General features: G+C 35.6%; 1 protein-coding gene across 1 annotated transcript in view; it reads left to right on the forward strand.

The window, feature by feature from the left end:
- Positions 1–1,638: 1,638 nt before the first annotated feature.
- The window catches only part of rictor (rapamycin-insensitive companion of Tor), a 47,725-nt gene continuing 30,301 nt past the window's right edge, over positions 1,639–19,062 (forward strand). The window contains exons 1-8 of the mRNA XM_089632279.1: positions 1,639–1,872; positions 2,555–2,855; positions 3,848–3,979; positions 8,226–8,416; positions 9,057–9,279; positions 13,062–13,215; positions 17,725–17,955; positions 18,400–19,053. Coding sequence (XP_089488405.1) covers positions 1,812–1,872; positions 2,555–2,855; positions 3,848–3,979; positions 8,226–8,416; positions 9,057–9,279; positions 13,062–13,215; positions 17,725–17,955; positions 18,400–19,053 — 1,947 coding nt within the window. The 5' untranslated portion in view covers positions 1,639–1,811. The remainder of the gene's footprint in view (positions 1,873–2,554; positions 2,856–3,847; positions 3,980–8,225; positions 8,417–9,056; positions 9,280–13,061; positions 13,216–17,724; positions 17,956–18,399; positions 19,054–19,062) is intronic.

A 19,062-nucleotide genomic window follows, 5' to 3' on the forward strand; every position in this document is an offset into this window, starting at 1 on the left:
GGGAAATGGGGGAAATTGCCTGGCAGGCATTTTGTATGACAAACCTTTCAAATGATTAGTATGCAAAGTGGTAAAAATATTACAAAAAATACTTTACTGTGAATCAACAAAAAGTGTGCTGAAATTATTATGAGCTACGGTTGTTCTGAATCGTTACTGTGATGAAATATCATTTGAGAAAATACCAGGTGATGAATAGGTTTGTTCTGAAAATTCATGTGATGAGTTGTCCTATCATGAGTTTCCAAGGAACTCAATGTAATAGTTATTTCATTAATCTTGTCGAATTCCGCTGCACGCTTCATACGCAAAAAAAAAATAAACAGCACTTGGTTTCAACTTAAGGTTAAACGCAACGCTCGTTGTATTCTACGTGTTCACAGATGGCGTTAATTAATTAATTTTGTTTAAATACGCTTTTGCAAGGTATTGCTTTACAATATTAAGACAAATCATTTGTTTGCGCCTGTATATACGCAATATGAATATGAATCAATAGTTTTGTTCGTTTAAAGACTTAATTCTTTCGAGAAAGGCACACAAATACAATATTTTACCGATGATTCAATCCAATATTGTATTTGTATGCCTTTCTCGATAGAATTGAGTTTTTATATGGACAAAACTATTTATTCATATTCATATTGCGTATATGAGGGCGCAAACAAATAATTTGTCTTAATACTGTAAAGCAATACCTTGCAAAAGCGTATTTAAACAAAATTAATTAATTAACGCCATCTGTGAACACGTAGAATACAACGAGCGTTGCGTTTAACCTTAATTATTGCAAGAAATAATTATTTATGTTGCGCAAGATGAATTGAAGTTCCATTTTTTCTCAATGTTTAGTTTGAAGGTTACGAAATACGTAAAAATTATAAAAATAACCAAACCAAACACTAAAAACCTATGTTGTAATTGTTTACTTAAACCCCCGATATAAATAAGGCCTCAGCACGGGTAAGATATCCAGTGAGGCCAACATTACTGGATTGTATTATGAAATGTAAAATATCGTACCAAATAAATAATAGAAAATAGTTTTCTCCATTCAATATTTAAGTTCAAATTAAGTGTTGTTTTTTGAAAGAGTTTTTTTGCAGCGGAATTTGACAAGTTTACCGTTTTTTTGTTATTTGTTTTTGGGGTGCTATGCCGTGTTGCGCTAACTCCTTCTTTAGCCAACGTTTCGGACAGCATTGCAGTGTCCATCATCACGGCAGATGTGTTAGATAATGAATAACACATCTGCCCTGATGATGGACACTGCAATGCTGTCCGAAACGTTGGCTAAAGGAGTTAGCGCAACACGGCATAACACCCCAAAAACAAATAGCAAAAATACTTTTTGTCGTGAAAATCTTAAATCAAGTTTACCGTTGTTTCTTTTGGAACCGGATATTTTTGTAATGAAATATTGTTTTTTGTATTTACCCCCCCCCCCCTCCAGGAAACGAAAATAATTTCTGTGCCCAAACATGGAATTGGTAAATTTTCGATCCCAACTGGCTATACAAGGTTTTAGCTCTTTTTTAGCTCCTTTTCGTGTGACGTCTGGCTTTAGTTTAAACATCGTGTTGGCAACACTGCCTATCACAATTCACTAAAGCTTTGCTTACTACCTAACCTCAAAATTAAGAAATGAATATTGAACTGTCAATAATTATAAATGTTCATATATTATATAGCAAGTATAAGTGTGATGTGATTACTATTTTGTTTTTTTTTCTACTTTAGTGAAATATGAATTGCCTTAATGAAACTCTCAGAATATTGTATTACCGAGCTCGGCGAACAGGATATCGATAATGGCAGTAGCGAGTTGGATGATATCCGGCAGAAGTTTACGAAACGGACGAAATAACAGAAGTACGTTTGTAGTTTTGTTATTTATCGGTTGATTCGAAGTTATTTTAAGTATATATTTATATGTCAGAAATTTTTGACGGCTGCTCCGTTATGGATTTAGTGCGAAACAAATATTTTATGTTCACAATACAAAAACAAATCAGTGTATTCATAAGAAATTGCCCTGTTTCTTATTTATTTTGTTTTATTTGGAGGAATGTACGTTTATATGAATTGATGTTTGGTGAAACAAATTCTGTATTTACTGTGTTGTGGTTTGTTTTCATTGATTCATACAAAAGTATACATTTATTGTTTTTATTTTGACATAATAATGTGTTCGATTGTGGGGGTACTTTATTTATTTACTCTTGTCGTGCTATTAAACTGTAATAAAGTTAATGCAATTGCACATTGTATTAACTATTTTGTCATGTGTTTTACAGATTTTTATTATTATTTTGTAGTATTATCAGTTAATTTATTCACATTTATAATATTATATCACTTCCTACTTCGAAAAGTGTGGGGATGTGAAAATTATCGATGAAATAGCTGGTTAATTGTGTAATATATCCCTTAAATGTGCTTTAGTATCTCTGTGACGCAAAATAACGTTAACTTTGAATTTTATTTTTTGTGTGGTTCTCAACAACTTTCTCCGGTTCACTTGCAGTCTCCATTTGATGTTGCATTTTTCTAGGTCGATTAGCTGCAGAGGAAGACTTGTACAAATTAGATCCTGTTAAGAGTCACAAACAGAACACTTGTGACATCCTCCGCGGGCTCTGCTGCCGCTCGGGAGTGTTCTATGATGTGTTGTCCCCCAAGTCTCCAAGCGGCTCCCCCACGGTCACCGATGAAGCTGGCACGACCAGAGCTCTGGCTAAAACCATCATCTCGGATGCCAAGAGATTGTCCTACCTGAATGCTCTGGTGAAACTACTTTCCAAAGATGAATCCAGACAAAAGTTGGGCTTTACAACGGAAGAATTACTCTGTTGGTAAGAATCTACAACATATAAATAATACTTTACTCTCTTCCCAAATTGATATCACATAAATAAAATTGTAGTTATCGTTAAATCTTGTAACGGTCATGGAATTTGCTAATCTTACTTGGTATTTTAATTTATTCTTATCTTTAATTCGTTATTAACTGTTCTAATAGTTTTACCTGATGCCCAGACACTGCATAGTTTATTGTATTATGCGTTGCTGTGACTCAGTCTATCCTGCAGATAGAGAAACAATAGCGCATGTTGCTTTTACGTCCAACAGATGGCGCTTTAAAAAAACAAAACTCGTTTTTACCTGTCACAGGTGAAATCTATATAATATAGGCATATAAAAACACACGTGTATTCGAATGCAACGTTGTGTCAAAATTTCAAAGCAATCCGTGAAGAACTTTCCGAGATTTAATGTGCCTGTATTTAATTATCTGTAGTTAATAATAAGCCCTGACTAAGCTTGGGAAAAGCGAAACCCGATTGGCGATCTTTGTTAATTCAAAAATAAAAGTGGTGTATTAAAAAGTGTTTTTTCATTTAATATATAATGTCACGCCACAAAGTATTTGCTTCCTTCGAAAATTTTTTTTTTTTGGATGCAATAAACTTCTTTTTTTAATACAACACACATTTTTAGATACTGCAAATTTGAAATCTAAAATATGTTACAAAAACTTAAATATATTTTAAAGTTTTTTTTCAGTGAAATTTCTATCAAGTGTTCGGAAAGTTTTATCTACCCGCCTAAAAATAAAAAAAATGTAAATCATTTGAAAAAGATTTTTCTCCAACATTCAAATTTAGATATCTCAATTCTTGTGCATGTGGGTTGGTGACTTTTGCCTGAACGGCGACCATTTGATAATGTGGGCTTCTGGCTGCTTTAACCATTCTGAGACTACTTCAAAAGCTCCTCATTCATCGTTCGATTATTCTGTGTTGGTTTGTTTCGATTTAATAAAATAATTTTTTTTAAATTTCAGTTTACGTATAAGCCTGGTCCATGAGTCTACGCAGGTGCGTGCGGGAACATTACGAGCGGTGCGCTATGTCCTCCGCTGTGAGGCAGATGTTGTTGCTTTTAACTCTCTGAGGTTACCCTACCTGGTCACAAGGTATGCTCAATTATGAATATACTAAATAAATGTCATTTGGTTATTCTTTAATAGATAACGACTATTTTTTTTCTTTAATTTTTAATTAACCCCTCCGACTTTTCGCGAACTTGAAGCTAAGATGTCTTTACCGAAATGTCAATTTCACGAAAACGTTGTGTTATTACCGCCTCACAATCAAAGCTCTATAAATGAAACATTACTGAACGGAGCCGAATAGTAAAAACTGTTTTAGAAAGGTTACAAAATAGGCTTTCAAATTGTTGTATCATAAATAAATATTAACATTTGTAAATATTTAAATTTAGAATGGAAACATGAAAAAATTGTAAAAATGACTCACCTGTAATGTTTTATGTAAAAACGATACTAAAATCACGGATAATGTAAAAAAAAAACACTTATTTCATCGTACAAATGTACAATAAACAATTCTGTCACTTCACTTTTTGACCATTTCATACAAAATATATTTTTAAAAAAATAATTAAACTTGCGAGGCGGGTCGGCACGTCAAACGGCTTTCTTGGCGTCGTTTTACGATTTGGCGGGTAAAATTTGCTTCCACTGAGTAGGTCTTTTTACGGGTTTCTATGGATAACTTTGAATAGAGATGTGAAGCTTCATTCAATACGAATATTCTACTTTTTGTTTTAGGGATGTCACTAGAAGAATAACGGAGTTATGACGATTTTTGTGGAAACACACGCGTTGACGTGTAAACACGCTTATTGTACTTGACTGCTATCGTTATTTTATCGTGTATATCTGCTTACGTTGCTGACCGGTTAACTAGTGGATCCCCCGCATTGCTTCGCTATTGTCTTTCTTGGGCGCCTCCGACTTCTTCCACCATTCACTAATGTATACCACAATCAAGGGCGGATCCAGCTTTGGCGCCAGGGGGGGGGTCACGTAGTCGTGGTCAAGTTTTTTTTTTTTTTTTTTAAAGAAAGACAAACATTCCCGGGTTACGAATAACCCAACAATAACTCCTACCACCACCACAGAAAGCCGAAAATGCTTGCTTGTGTTGTGATGGAGGACTTAGGTCCGGTCAGTTACAGTTACAAGAAGTTATAATTTAATTTTGATAATAATATATACAAGTAAAAAGTAGGTATTGTTGGATATGGTAACACTAGGTATATCATTAAGATTGTCTTTTCCTACGCAAGCCCGGGCGGCGTAGGCTCGTGTAATGTCAATTGTCAACCAATTCAGTACAGATTACAATTATTAATCGTGTTCTTATTTCACCACAATATAACATGGTGTCAGGTGTGTCTTCAACATAGTATTGTGTGTAGGAATCTTGCAACTTTTTGAATTTCCTTTTCCTCGTTGTAGTTATTCGCCATCATATATAAAAGAAATGATTGCTTAAAACGTTTCCACTCGCCAACCATATCCGTAGCATTCTGCATTTGCAGAATTTGACTCGACATTATTATTGTAACACTTTGCTTGTCACGACAAAATAGACAAATAATAACAGCTTGTTGACCGTTATTTCTTTGCTTCCTGGTAAAGAATTTGAATCGTTCCACTGTAATATTCACTGTAGGTATGAAGTGTCTATCCAGTCTATCGAAGAGTAGAATAAAAAGGGTAATTAACTAGCCGAAAGTCATTTAAAAAAGAACGTTTTCAACACGAATGTCACAAAAATGGCATGAAATTGTACGGAGTTCTGTTCATAACATCTGTCAAAACACCGCCATCTTTAGCAAAAAGCATAAATATACCAAACCACCTACTCATGCAAAAAGTCAAATCAAAGGTTAAGTGGTTAAGTTCGCAGAGAACAAACAATAAATCTAGTGAACGTTAAACGTCAAATTCAAAAATTCGCCGGATATCAAAGTGTTGCCGTATAAAAAAAATAATCAGTGTGGAATTTTACAAAATTAAGGGAACATAATCGGAGACGGAACATTTTCATGTAAATCATTCAAAATCCATCATTAAAAATAATACTATGCATTTCTAAAAAAAATTACTAACGTTTTCGTAATCTTAGTAAAAAAATCTATCCACACTTTTAGCCTTCATTTTAATTGATTCTGAAGAATTTGTTACAAATATTAAAAATGTGTCCACTTCCGAAGTTATTAATTCATCATCTAGAAAAATAAAATCTGGTACTTACCGCTAAGTCCGCTAACTTTATAGTTATACACGGGTTATAAAGTTTTAAAATCGTTGAACGTAAAATATATTAATTGTAAGGTATTGTTTTATTAATCTAAAATATAAATAACTTGCATCCCTCGTGCGGCATAATTTTATTTTTTTTAAATTCAATTATAATTTCGCCGAAATAAATTAAAATGTTAGCCTTGGGCAAAACCTCGATGAACGAGGTTGTGTCTCGCCTTAAGAATTGCTTTAGGAAGTATAGGAAGGCTGGTAATTCGCGCGGGCGCGTTAGACCTGTCCAGACCTGTCAAAAAACTTCCGAAAGAATAAGTTCTGTAACTTACTAAAATTACGTTAAGTGACTTTTGGTGTCGTTTACATTGGGAATTTGGCCAAACTCGCCTTCAAGAGCGATTTACAGGAAAAAAACTTACGAGTCTAACCCCAGCCTTAGAACATTAACAAATAACATTTGAGTTTAAACACACATACACTGGCATAATGAAGAAACTGATTAGATTACTTACCATTTCTTGTAATGAATTGAATTTGCAGCAACAATTTTTAAGAACACTATTACTTATATTGGAACTTATTTTTTTTAACTTAGTAAACAAATAAAAGTAAACACTTTATTAATAAAGTTTAGTCGTTCCGATTGAGGTTAGGTTTTGCTAGACGCTAGACGTTAGTCGAAACAAAGCGCGCGCAAGCGTCACACGTGGTTACACGAAATGTGTCATAATAATATGAAAGGTGGCGGCCGAAGCGCGCGCCGGTGGCGGTGCGCGGTGACGCGGTAACATTCGAATTTTCGATGCGTTCGTTCCAGAATAATGCTTTTGCCGTCAAACAAAGTATTATATTAAATTAATTAAATATTGAAAGTACTTAAATAAAATTTATATTGTGACAAAAAATATATAAAAACATTATGTTTAACAATTTTAATTAGTGGTCCACCTAGGTCCTGGATGGGCCCAGGACCTAGGTAGTCATGACCCCCCCCTGGGCTGGGGCCCAGGGGGGGGGTCATGACCACCGTGACCCCCCCCCTGGATCCGCCACTGACCACAATGTTATTGTTAAAAAACTACATTACTTCTTCTTTAATTCGACTCCGTATCTCATTCTAGTGCAGAGATATTGCATTAAGTATTCCTCGGGCGTCCCCGACTTCTACCATTTAAAGATCTCTAAACACTCCTGGAACCAATGATAACAAAATTTGAAATGTCCAGCAATATCGGTCGACTAGTTTTCGAGTTTTGCGAGCACAAACATACGCAGGCAGAAATTTTATATACTAAGATTAGAAACCAGTTAGAATTTAACTCAAACATTTGGATTGCATTTTATAATATAAGACGTTGTTCTGCCACAGACCGCCTACTATGTAAGGAAGTTAAATTTGTAGTTGTATGTATTTTTGGATGAGAGAACTGAAAAAAATTGTTTATTGATCTCGACAACAGCGTCACCTATCGGGTCCAAAACTATTCTATATTGAAAGCTAGAACCAACCACACACATTTCATTAAAATCGGTTGGGCAGATTCTGAGATTAGCGTGTACAAAGACAACACGTGTTTTTTATATATTAAGATTAGTCTTTTGAAGTATTTGCCACTTTTGAATAAACCACAACTTTTCAAAGTGGGAGAGGATTGTCCAATCATTTTCTTTTGTATATGGTCCTGCTGCTGATTTCTCCTTTGTAATCTCTCTTTCATGTGTCGTTTATGAGAAAGAGGGAGAAGTTACAACGAAGCAGTATGCCTGTATACAAAGTTAATAGGAAATATAGTCAAAGTTTTTATACATTTAGTTAACCCTAGGAGACCGGCTTTAACAACACGTAACGTTAATATTTCTATTTTTTAAACTGTTAATTGAAAGTGCCATTAACATCAATGCGTTGGTCTATAGGCCCTCGGGTAGGACGCTCTATTGGCAGTCGGACGGAGATAGAATCTGATACTCAGCGTTTAATTATTGACTTTCTCCCTCTTCAGATCGAGTTTCCCTTAGTGAGAAGGTCTGTACTATATATATGACTTTTTAAAAAGATTTATTTTTGTAATAGTGTGTAATATGTGTGCAGATGTATGGATGTGGTGCTGCGCAATGAGATGGAGCGGGTGCAAGCCCTGCGCGTGGTGAGGCGGGCGCTGCGGCTGGGCGCGGGGCGGCTAGAGGCAGCGCTGGCGCGCGCCTTGCTCGCCGTGCCTGCCGCCGCGCCCGAGGACAAGGACCGCCTCATGCGCGCTTGCCTCGCCGTGTTGTGCGAACTGGGTATGTATTAATCTCGCAAGGCTCTCTACAATGCCACTTTTGAAGGAGTTTACTATTCCTGCCAGCTTAACCCAACTTCATTCCTTTATTTTTCCTTCCCCACTTAAAGATATCCAACTGACTAACCATCACACATTTTACTTCACACTCCTTGCTTCATTCAAATTCATGCATATTCTTCCGTTATTTTGTTTCCTGACATAGCTCCGCCTAGTATTTGATTCATTTGATCGTGCAACATCTTCTCACTGACTTCTGCCACATTTATTCTCCTTTTTTTTTTATTCGTTTCTTTGTTCATCCACTCTACATGCCCAAGCTATCTAAGTTTATTGAAGACATATATTTATGTATTATCATTTGTTAACCCAAGGGTTAACAATTAACTATATTCGCCCAATTTTATTTTTCCTTTCAATGGGTAATAATAAACTTTATAGTGTGAAAGACCTCATGAGAGAATGAGATTGAAAGGACTATAAAAGATGGGTTTGATTTATTTCCATCTGTGATCCTCAATACATACATTGTATTAATTCCATCATGTCGACTATTATTCTGCCATGCTAATTTGTATAAAAATTTTGATACAGTACTATAAATTTATTATAAAATAAATATGATTATTAATTGTTTGCAGGCGTGCTAAACCCCATGCTTTTCATAGAGACGGGTGGCGTGGCGGCAATCACCCGCGCCATCCTTGACTGCCAGACGCCGCGCATCGCCGAGTCGCTGTGCGGCGTGCTGCTGCACCTGCTAAACCAGCCATCCACACGCCTACCCGCCAAGGTGGACCTGCGCTGCCTGGCCGCGCCCTACTGCGACTTCCACTACCGCCATGGCTGGATGGACAAGAACAGGTACAAATTACTATCATGTCTTCGTGAAAGGTGGCAGCTTCCACTCAACCATTCTACAGGGTTTTCCAATAAGAGGTGTTATTTTATTTATTTATTTTAGGAACATAAACAGTCATAGTAATATAATGTACATAAGAGAATAACAAAAAATAGACCAATTATTAATGTTCACAGATATATATAGAAACATAAAACTAACCTGTAAACGATAAACCTATAATATGCCTACCATAAACAGTAATATATAAAAGTGATTTTAACTATACTTAAATAGACTTGGGTTGGAACGGGAAAGGGGAGGAGAGGGATGAGGAAAAGTTGCCACGCAAGTAATATTAAAATATTAGGTACAATCATTTTAACAGTGGTTAATATGAGTTAGAATGTGATACAATGAAATTCTGTAGTGATAGTAACTAGCAGTGAATATGTCAGCACGAGTGTCTATATTTGCAAATTTATTATTATAGTAGTTACATGTCCTTTGCATAAATTCATTTTGGTTGGCATTGGTATTGCATCTATCAATGTAGAAAAGGGTATTTTGTCTGCTGTATCGAATTGGCGCATGGAAATTTATTTTGTTCAGCAACTCCGGGCAACACGTGTATTTTGATATTCAATCGTAAAAGATCAATGGTTTCATTGCTTGTGTGGCACGTAGCGCCGTCTTATTGAAAGTAAACGTTGTCCAGATCAATACCATCCAATTCCGGCCATAAAAAATCATTAATCATCTCTCGATAGCGATCCATTCATCATAACTGTTGCTCCAGCCTCATTTTCGAAAAAGTAAGGTCCAATGACTCCGCCGGACCATAAACCGCACCAAACAGTCACACGTTGAGGATAGAGAGGCTTTTCAACAATAACTCTTGGGTTTTCCGAGCCCCAGATGCGACAATTTTGCTTGTTGACGAAGCCACCGAGGTGGAAATGGGCCTCATCACTCAAGATGATTTGCATTTGATTCACTCAAGTGAATTTTAATAATTTCAATGCGTTGTTGAAACGTGTATCGTTCCATTTTTATTAACCTTTTCTCTGCGGGAGACGCACGCCTGCGACGCACTGTACATGCCCTGTACGCGGGTGGCACATCTGTGCGACGCAAAGTTTCTTCGGCGTTATGGGTATGAAACATGCTTGAGCACGGTAAAACTTATACTCTTAAAAAATCTCACATCTTTACACTACTGACATCTTACGATATTTATCCATAATACGTATCCTAATCATCGATACAAAGATTTGAAGGGATCTTCCAACTCAGAGCGAAAAATGAATCAGTTTGAATTCTTCCCGCGTCTTTACACACGTTATTGCGCAGGCGCATTTTATAAGATTCTCAAACAGAGACGCTCGCCGTGTAGATTACATTGTTTTATCGAATTATTGTTTGCTTTTTCGTGGATATGAACTATTTTAATTACAGTGTACATTAAATCTAATTTATCATATTTTAAAATAAGTTCAGTTACATACATTCATTCAAACTATTGAAGAAATATAAAATATCGTCAGTGTTAGATTATTTTCAAATAAAGATACGTGGTTAAAACTTTTTTATAGTGAAAAATCAAGTGTAAAGTTGTACAAGTTTGACTTTTTATCAATTCTTGAAAGTATTTTTATTGCCAAAATACAAAATGTCGGGTCGTGGTCTTAATGACGAAGAAATATTTGGTGCTACTTTAGAAATAGATTCAGATTTTGAAATTAGTGACAGTGATGTCGATAATAATTGCGAAGCTGCTGAAATACATGAAAGCCATGATTCTGCCGTTATGCGTTGAGAACTGTTTCAAAATCACGATAAAAAAATATATTGAGTGATACATATTTACGGTGACATAATAACAGAAAAATTATCATAATAAATTCATTATTTTTGTAAATTTAAGTGTAGTTATTTTTTATTATATGAACCTTTTTAAGTGTGTCAATATTTCATGTATCCAGTCAAACGCGACATCGCACCCATAAATCAACCACTTACATCGCACCACAGTTGAAGAGCTCTACTCCGGCATGTTTATAATCATGTGTATCGTTAACCTTGAAATAAACATGGCCGCCCGGGCATACCATATCAGTTACATTATGAATATATACTTCGAATTTTTATCAAGCCCCATTGATGTTCGGATTGTTTATTTATACTTGAAAAGATAATTCAAGACATAAGCGACGTATTTTTTAAAACAAATTTTAAAATCCATGCGTGATTATTGTTTAAAGTCATAAATTAGATTGATAATAAATAGCCCCGCGTGTGAACGAAGTGATACAAATTAATGACGCATAGAAAAGGTTAATGGCGTAGTTTCTACTTGTTAAATGTCAAAAAATGACAGCTTCAAAAGTAACATCTACCGAAATAGCGGGCTATTCAAAATAACACCTCTTACTGGAAAACCCTGTATTAGAAGGATGTAGGTGAAAATCATTAGTGGCTTAGTAAACCTTATCTACGCTGCTGTCGCATATGTGATCCATTGGCGGCTATCACTGTGTGATCCATGAAGTTTCACTAAAACACAAACACTGTGTCAATATGTGCCGCATATGGGATAGAATGCGTTAACAAGCCTAGCTTTATAAACATTAAATTCATTGTTTGTCACTGGGTGTAGGGAGAAGAAAAACTTTGCTATCTTTGACAACTTTTTCTTGGTCCCCGAAACGCCTCAATATACGTAGTTGATTATGAAATGGTGGCCATGCTCTTTCATTCCTTTCATTTTTTAAAGGCATGAGTGCCCTTATTTTGTGGGAATTACATATCAAGACTAACTTGCCGATCACTTGAATTTCAGCTAGTTGTTACAAAATTCACCTTGTCTTGTAAAATCTCCTTGGAAAATTTCTTCATTTTAGAGATTGAGTCATATAATAAAGAATAACACAAGAAATGCCTTGTGGGCGTGTTTCAGTTTAGAGATTAATTCATAGAATAAAGAATAAAAAGAGAAATGCCTTGTAGGCATGTTTCAGTTTAGAGATTGAGTCGTAGAATAAAGAATAATACAAGAAATGCATTGTGGGCGTGTTTCAGTTTAGAGATTAATTCAAAAAATAAAAAGAGAAATCCCTTGTGGGCATGTTTCAGTTTAGAGATTGAGTCGTAGAATAAAGAATAATTCAAGAAATGCCTTGTGGGCGTGTTTCAGTTTAGAGATTAATTCATAGAATAAAGAATAAAAAGAGAAATGCCTTGTAGGCATGTTTCAGTTTAGAGATTGAGTCGTAGAATAAAGAATAATAGAAGAAATGCCTTGTGGGCGTGTTTCGGTTTAGAGATTAATTCATAGAATAAAGAATAAAAAGAGAAATGCCTTGTAGGCATGTTTCAGTTTAGAGATTGAGTCGTAGAATAAAGAATAATACAAGAAATGCCTTGTGGGCGTGTTTCAGTTTAGAGATCGAGTCATAGAATAAAGAATAATAAAAGTTATGATTTGTGGGTGTGTTTTTTTCGAGGCTTAAATTTCCAATACAATGCTGTGTTTACGAATTTTAAATGGGATGGAAATCTACGATGTCAGGCAAGTGTAAGTGAGACAGAGCGCTCGGCTATTAGGCTAAATGGAACATTTGTTTCCATTCAAATTTATATGGAAGGCATTTCTAATTTTCTTCTTTATTTTATGGATTGAGTGCTTATCCTCAATTTTGCTAAACTAATTTACCTCCCTTAGTGATTTATTTACATATATATTTTTTCTATTTAAAAACAGAGTTTGTTTTAAATGATCTTCTAAAATATGTTTTTGTTTCAGAGATGAGAGAGAAATGAGATTTACATGTAGTCGCCTCTCTCTGCTCTCTGTGCTGCGCAGTTGGCCTGGCTTCCTGCACTTCTGTGATCCCATGAATGAATCTGGCCTCAGAGCCATTGTAGATGTACTGTACCTGAACCAACTGGAAGTCAGAGTAAGTATCGATACTGTAGTTTATCTTACGATAGCTTCTGTAGGGCACTTATTTTACAAAAGTTCTCTATATCTATATATCTGATTTCACAATAAGTTTAATAGTTATTGAGGAGGATGAATATTCTACATGTTTTGTTAGCTTGTTCATAATGTTTTTCCACTACCTAAAACCTTAAATTAATACATGTTTACTTACAGCAAATGCGTAATATCTTTTTGTTCACCGTTTAGGTCAGTAAGCTTTTGGGGTGACCACATTATTATTTTTTTTAAATAAATCGATACTGCACTTACAACGGGCGCAGTATATGCATAAAAGGTGTCTAGGTGTAAAGTGCACTAACTCCGTGAGGTGATTCTACATGATAGTACATTTTACGAAAAAAGTTATTTATCTTTTTTACTTCTACCATCATGCAGAATCACCTACCGAAATGAATGCACTTTACCTCCGGACACCTGCATATTAAGATAGAATATTTTTTCTGCGATCAGTAAACATGTGGTATCCTTCTGGTATTGTTTCCACCATGTTGTCATATAGTTGCAATACAATCTTCGAGGTAAATGGCAAAAATTTGGTCATGACAAAGCGTCCAATGTTAATTTTTCCTAATAAGGCATAAATTAATACACATACATATATCCATCTATTATATATTGTATATATATTTATCTCCAGATTTATGCAGGACAGTCACAGTATACTTGTGTACTAATTCCTCGAGCAGGTAGATAAATGTACCTGGTCAAACGCTAAGTATAGACCGGTTAATATCTCTCTTACGAGCAACAGACAAAATACGATATTCAAATAATATTAGGAAAATACATGTTTTCGAATTAATGTGTCATTAAAATTGGGTTATTGGCATTGCCAAGGTTTTTGCACACATGGTACAATAATAATTAAGGGAGAATTTACTTCCGATTTCTCAGAAAATGTATTTAAACAGACTTGGGCACTGTCCTGAGCAGCGGGTGGGATTACAACCATTGTGACCAAATATTCGTCCGGAAAGGGTTAATCCTTTTTTTCTCTCCAAATAAGAATCCAATCTAGCTTTAAATTGGTTTATATATAGAAGCATCGATGACATGTTGTGGAAGTTTGTTCCATGTTCCATGCATCCACTACTCTATTTGCAAGGAAGTGTTTACTAGGACTGAATGTTCGTTTTTTTTGAGTGTCCACGTAGATTTATATTTTTGTTGTTGGTGAAGATTTCTTGGATGCCAGGGCAACTACAATGTCCAGATAAAATTGTGAAATCCTCAATATAGTCACCCCATTCTCTTCATTCTTTTAACTTTGCTAATATTAGTTCTTTGAGTCTATCTTCACATTGCCGGTCTTTTAAAGTGCTTGGTATTTTTGTAAATCGTCTGTAAATGTACTTTCTCTATTACATCTATATCTTTCGCAAAATATGGACTCCATATTTGGAAAGCGTATTCCAGGAGAGGTCGCACATGCGTTTTATACATTTTTAACATCAATTCCGGTGTTAGGTCAAGTAATGCTTTCCTGATTAATAGGACACGGCAAAACTGGGGTGAAACCAGTACTTTATGGTAAAATAACTTAATTTTTTTACACAAAAAAGCATATCTATTAAACACTTATTTTTAGAAGCTTCCCGGTTTTAGCTTGCGAGCAATCGAGCATGTTGTCAACAATAAAAGATTATTTACTTGTTATAAATGACGTGCAAAGTTTTCTCGGAGCAGTCTATATTTTATCTCGATGGCCTCCTTGGTCGAGGGTTAAGGCTCTCGACTAGCCCGCGACCTTCGAATTTCTAGTCGAGAGCCTTGCCCCAAGGCCATGGAGGCCATCGAGTAGATTAAAAATATAACAATATTAGCCTTAATTCACCTTCCCCTTGTAGTTTTTAAATGTTTGTTTCGATTGAAGACATCTGAATAACAAGTCTCTTTTATTTTCCATTAAAGAGAAAGGGACGAAAATACCATTGCATAAACATTTACATAATATGATAAACAGCCATATCACATTTCATATTACAGTAGAACCTCGTTAATTCGAAATCCAGCGGACATCAAAAATCAAATTTCGAATTAACGAATTCCCACGTAATTCGAAATTTTATGAAAAAAAAAAAAAAAAAAACGCCGAAAATCGATTTTCTCGGCCGCCTCTTCAAATCCGGGTGGTATTTTAGTTGTAAATTCGTATTAATACCAATTATTTCTTTATTTTCGCGGTCGATTACCGTAGCGGCCGGCCCTGTAAATTCAGATATTCGCAATAAATTCGTAAAAATGCTATATATTTACGCGTAAATCGAGATTTCGCTGCCGATTTCGGTCGCGGCCTACCCTTTAAATTGAGATATTCGTAAAAATACGATATATTTCCGCGTAAATCGAGATTTCGCGGTAATTTTCTGTCGCGGCCGGCCCTTTATTTCAAATATCTGAATTTGAATTCGTAAAAATACGATATATTTCCGCGTAAAACGAGGATTCGCGGCCGTATTCTGTCGCGGCCGGCTCTTCAAATTCAGATATTCAAAAAAAAATCATAAAAATGCTATATATTTACGCGTAAATCGAGATTTCGCTGCCGATTTCGGTAACGGCCTACCCTTTAAATTGAGATATTCGTAAAAATACGATATATTTCCGCGTAAATCGAGATTTCGCGGTAATTTTCTGTCGCGGCCGGCCCTTTATTTCAAATATCTGAATTTGAATTCGTAAAAATACGATATATTTCCGCGTAAAACGAGAATTCGCGGCCGTATTCCGTCGCGGCCGGCTCTTCAAATTCAGATATTCAAAATAAATTCGTAAAAATATGGTATATTTCCGCGTAAATCGAATTTTGTCGGCAGTTTTTCGTCGCGGCCGGCCTTTTAAGTTCAGATATTTGAAGTAAATTCGTAAAAATATGTCATATTTCGGCATGGATCGAAATTTTTCGGTCGATTTCCGTTGCGCCGTATTTTTTCAACGCGGATATTCGAAGTAAAGTTAGTAAAAATACGATATATTTACGCGTAAATCGAAATTACGCGGCCGAGTTTCGTCGCGGCCGACCCTTTAAATGCAGATATTTGGCGTAAACTCGTAAAACTACGACATATATCCGCGTAAAATGTATTTTCTCGGCCCTTTAAACTCGGATATTCGAAATAAATTTGAAAAAATACGACATTCCAGTGTAAATCGATTCAGATTTACAAAATAATAATACTAATTAGGACGATGTATAACCACGTAAAAATACATTTTTCGGCGTTTTACCGCCACGGCTGACTTTTAGATTCAGATTTACGAAATATTATGATTTATTTTCGAAAAATCAGATTTTTTCGAATTACACGAACAAATTTTCGTGCGCGGACAAAAATAAATTTCGAATACGAATAATTAAAAAAAATTTAATATGAAAAAAAATTTCAGCGGAAATTTTTTTTGCGAAAATTTCGAATTACGCGTTTTTTCGAATTATCGGGGTTCGAATTAACGGGGTTCTACTGTACCACTTGAGAGCTGCAGCTCAAGTCCAGAGAAGTATTTTAGCACACAAAGGGCAAAGTGGAATGTATGAAATTAGATTATTTTAGTAAGAATGATTTTATCATTAAAAGTCAACTTTTAAGTGTCACAGTTGTATCACGCTAGATGGCCATCAGGTCAATATAATGGGACTGCAGAAGTACTGGTATATCTTTGGAATTATTTTTTAAAATTTCTATTATCTATATAAATAAAAATGTAAATGATCAATTGTTGAAAATCTTTAATCTCCAAAAGTTCTTCAACGATTGCTTTGAAATTTTGACATAACGTTGCATTCGAATATGCACGTGTTTTTATATACCCACGTTATATAGATGTCACTTGTGACAGGTAAAAACATGCTTTTTTTAAAAAACAGGGCAATCTGTTGTAAAAAAATGAATTTTTTATTAAAACAGCGCCATCCTTTGGACGTAAAACCAACATGCGCTATTATTTCTCTAAACTATTACTATTTCTCGACTGAACCATAGCAACGCGTGGCGGGGTTCAGCTAGTTTTACATAAAAAAATATAATTGATATTACATAACCTCCAGACTGAAAAGCCAATATATTTTTATACGCAAAATGGTTTATTTCGGTATTCTCCGCAGTGAAAACTAATTTCATTCAAAAATCATAGTGTATTGAGAATTTCTTGACTCTCGACTAGATATCTGTAACCACTACACTGTGATTAAAATGAATTTAAACCATTAAATAATGACAAGTTAATTGTTTTGCCTTTAATAATGTGTGGCTCTGGAATTCTTCATTTGGCCACAGCTTTGCCTTGTACTACATACTGATTATATATGTTTTGCTCTTTTGACAATACCAGAGATACTTGGTTCCCATTTCAAGTCATCTGATATGGTAACTCCTAGGTCTTGTTGTAACGTCACTGCTTTCAGAGGTGTTGGCATATATAACTTACTTTTTCATATTAAAGTAATTATTTTTTTTGTTTTCAGAAAGCCATACTAGATTTGCTTTATGAGCTGTTGGGTTTACCCCAGCCGGACTGGACGGATGAACTGTCTGTGGCCCTGGCTGCGGTGGACCCCTCGGACTTCCAGGACCAGTGGCGCCTCAACGAAGGCTTTGTGGCTGCAGAGGGGAAGTCAATCCTCCCCCATCTGGCGGCTACGGGGCCCAACCTTATAGAACTTCATATGGCACTATTACTTTATTGTTTTCTAGAAGTAAGTCAACATTTTTATACATAAAAAACATTTTATTCCACTATAAAATAGCCAAGTTTTAAACCAGTCCTTAAACAGTACTTAAATTTAATTTATATTGGATGTTTTCAATCTCATTGACAGATGATGTCTTTTATCGTTTAAAACTTGATTTCCATAATTTTTTTTTAGCTATTGTAAACAGGAAACTTTCTTCCAATAGAAAACTATTCAATATCACATTTGAGATTGGTTGCCTCTGGTAATCGTCCTTATGTTTTGAAGGGCATTTGCTATATTGGGCAGGGCTATATTATATATATTATTCAAATTTTATTAATTTCATCATACAAATTTAGTTTTTTTATCGACCTTTTATGAAATCAAAGTTAGGTTGAAATATTTCTCAGAAAACCTCAAATTTAAAAATGTTTTCCAATTGATATAATAAAATTATTTTTATAGGTTGGTTTGTTAGATGCCTTGGTGGAAGTGATGGTGACATCAGACACCTTCATCTCAGTACGCGCCACAGTCCTCCTGGGGCAACTGCTGCATCTCATCCACCTTCTGCTGCCGCCTGACACGTGTAACATCTCACCGCCGCTGCCTACCCTGCTTGCCCGTGCCGCCGCTGCCCATCCCCAGGCGCTGGCTGCCGTCTCCGCATTGCAGAGCCTCAACACTCTCCTCAAGTCCCGCCCCGCCTCCAACAGCCTCTTCCTCGACCACGTCATCCAGTGCTGCGATACTTCCTCAGACGAGCCCGTCGCTATAGCCGCATCGCCTAAAGTTAAAGTGGAAACGGCCAAAAGTGTTTACAAATACCCAGAAGACAGTACGGACCTTTTGAACGATGCGGATTTCGAATTGGAACAACCGCACAGAAGAAGCCTGGGCTCCAAAAGTGAATATAATAAAAACGAAGGTGTTTTATTGAAAAGCAAAAGTGTGAGTGCTCGGACTAGTGCCGTCGTCAGCAAAGTAGTAAAAACTAAGAAAATATTTAATTTGTTTGAAAACCTTAAAGACAGTGAAAATTTAATTAGGGAATCTAATGTTCTTCAGAACAAAGCCGGATTGGCATGGGACTGGAATATTATCAGGGCTATTCTGAAGGTTATTTAA

The sequence above is a fragment of the Hesperophylax consimilis genome, chromosome 1 (assembly GCF_061612785.1).
Source record: "Hesperophylax consimilis isolate HC1 chromosome 1, BYU_Hcon_1.0, whole genome shotgun sequence".
Taxonomy (NCBI): Eukaryota; Metazoa; Arthropoda; class Insecta; order Trichoptera; family Limnephilidae; genus Hesperophylax; species Hesperophylax consimilis.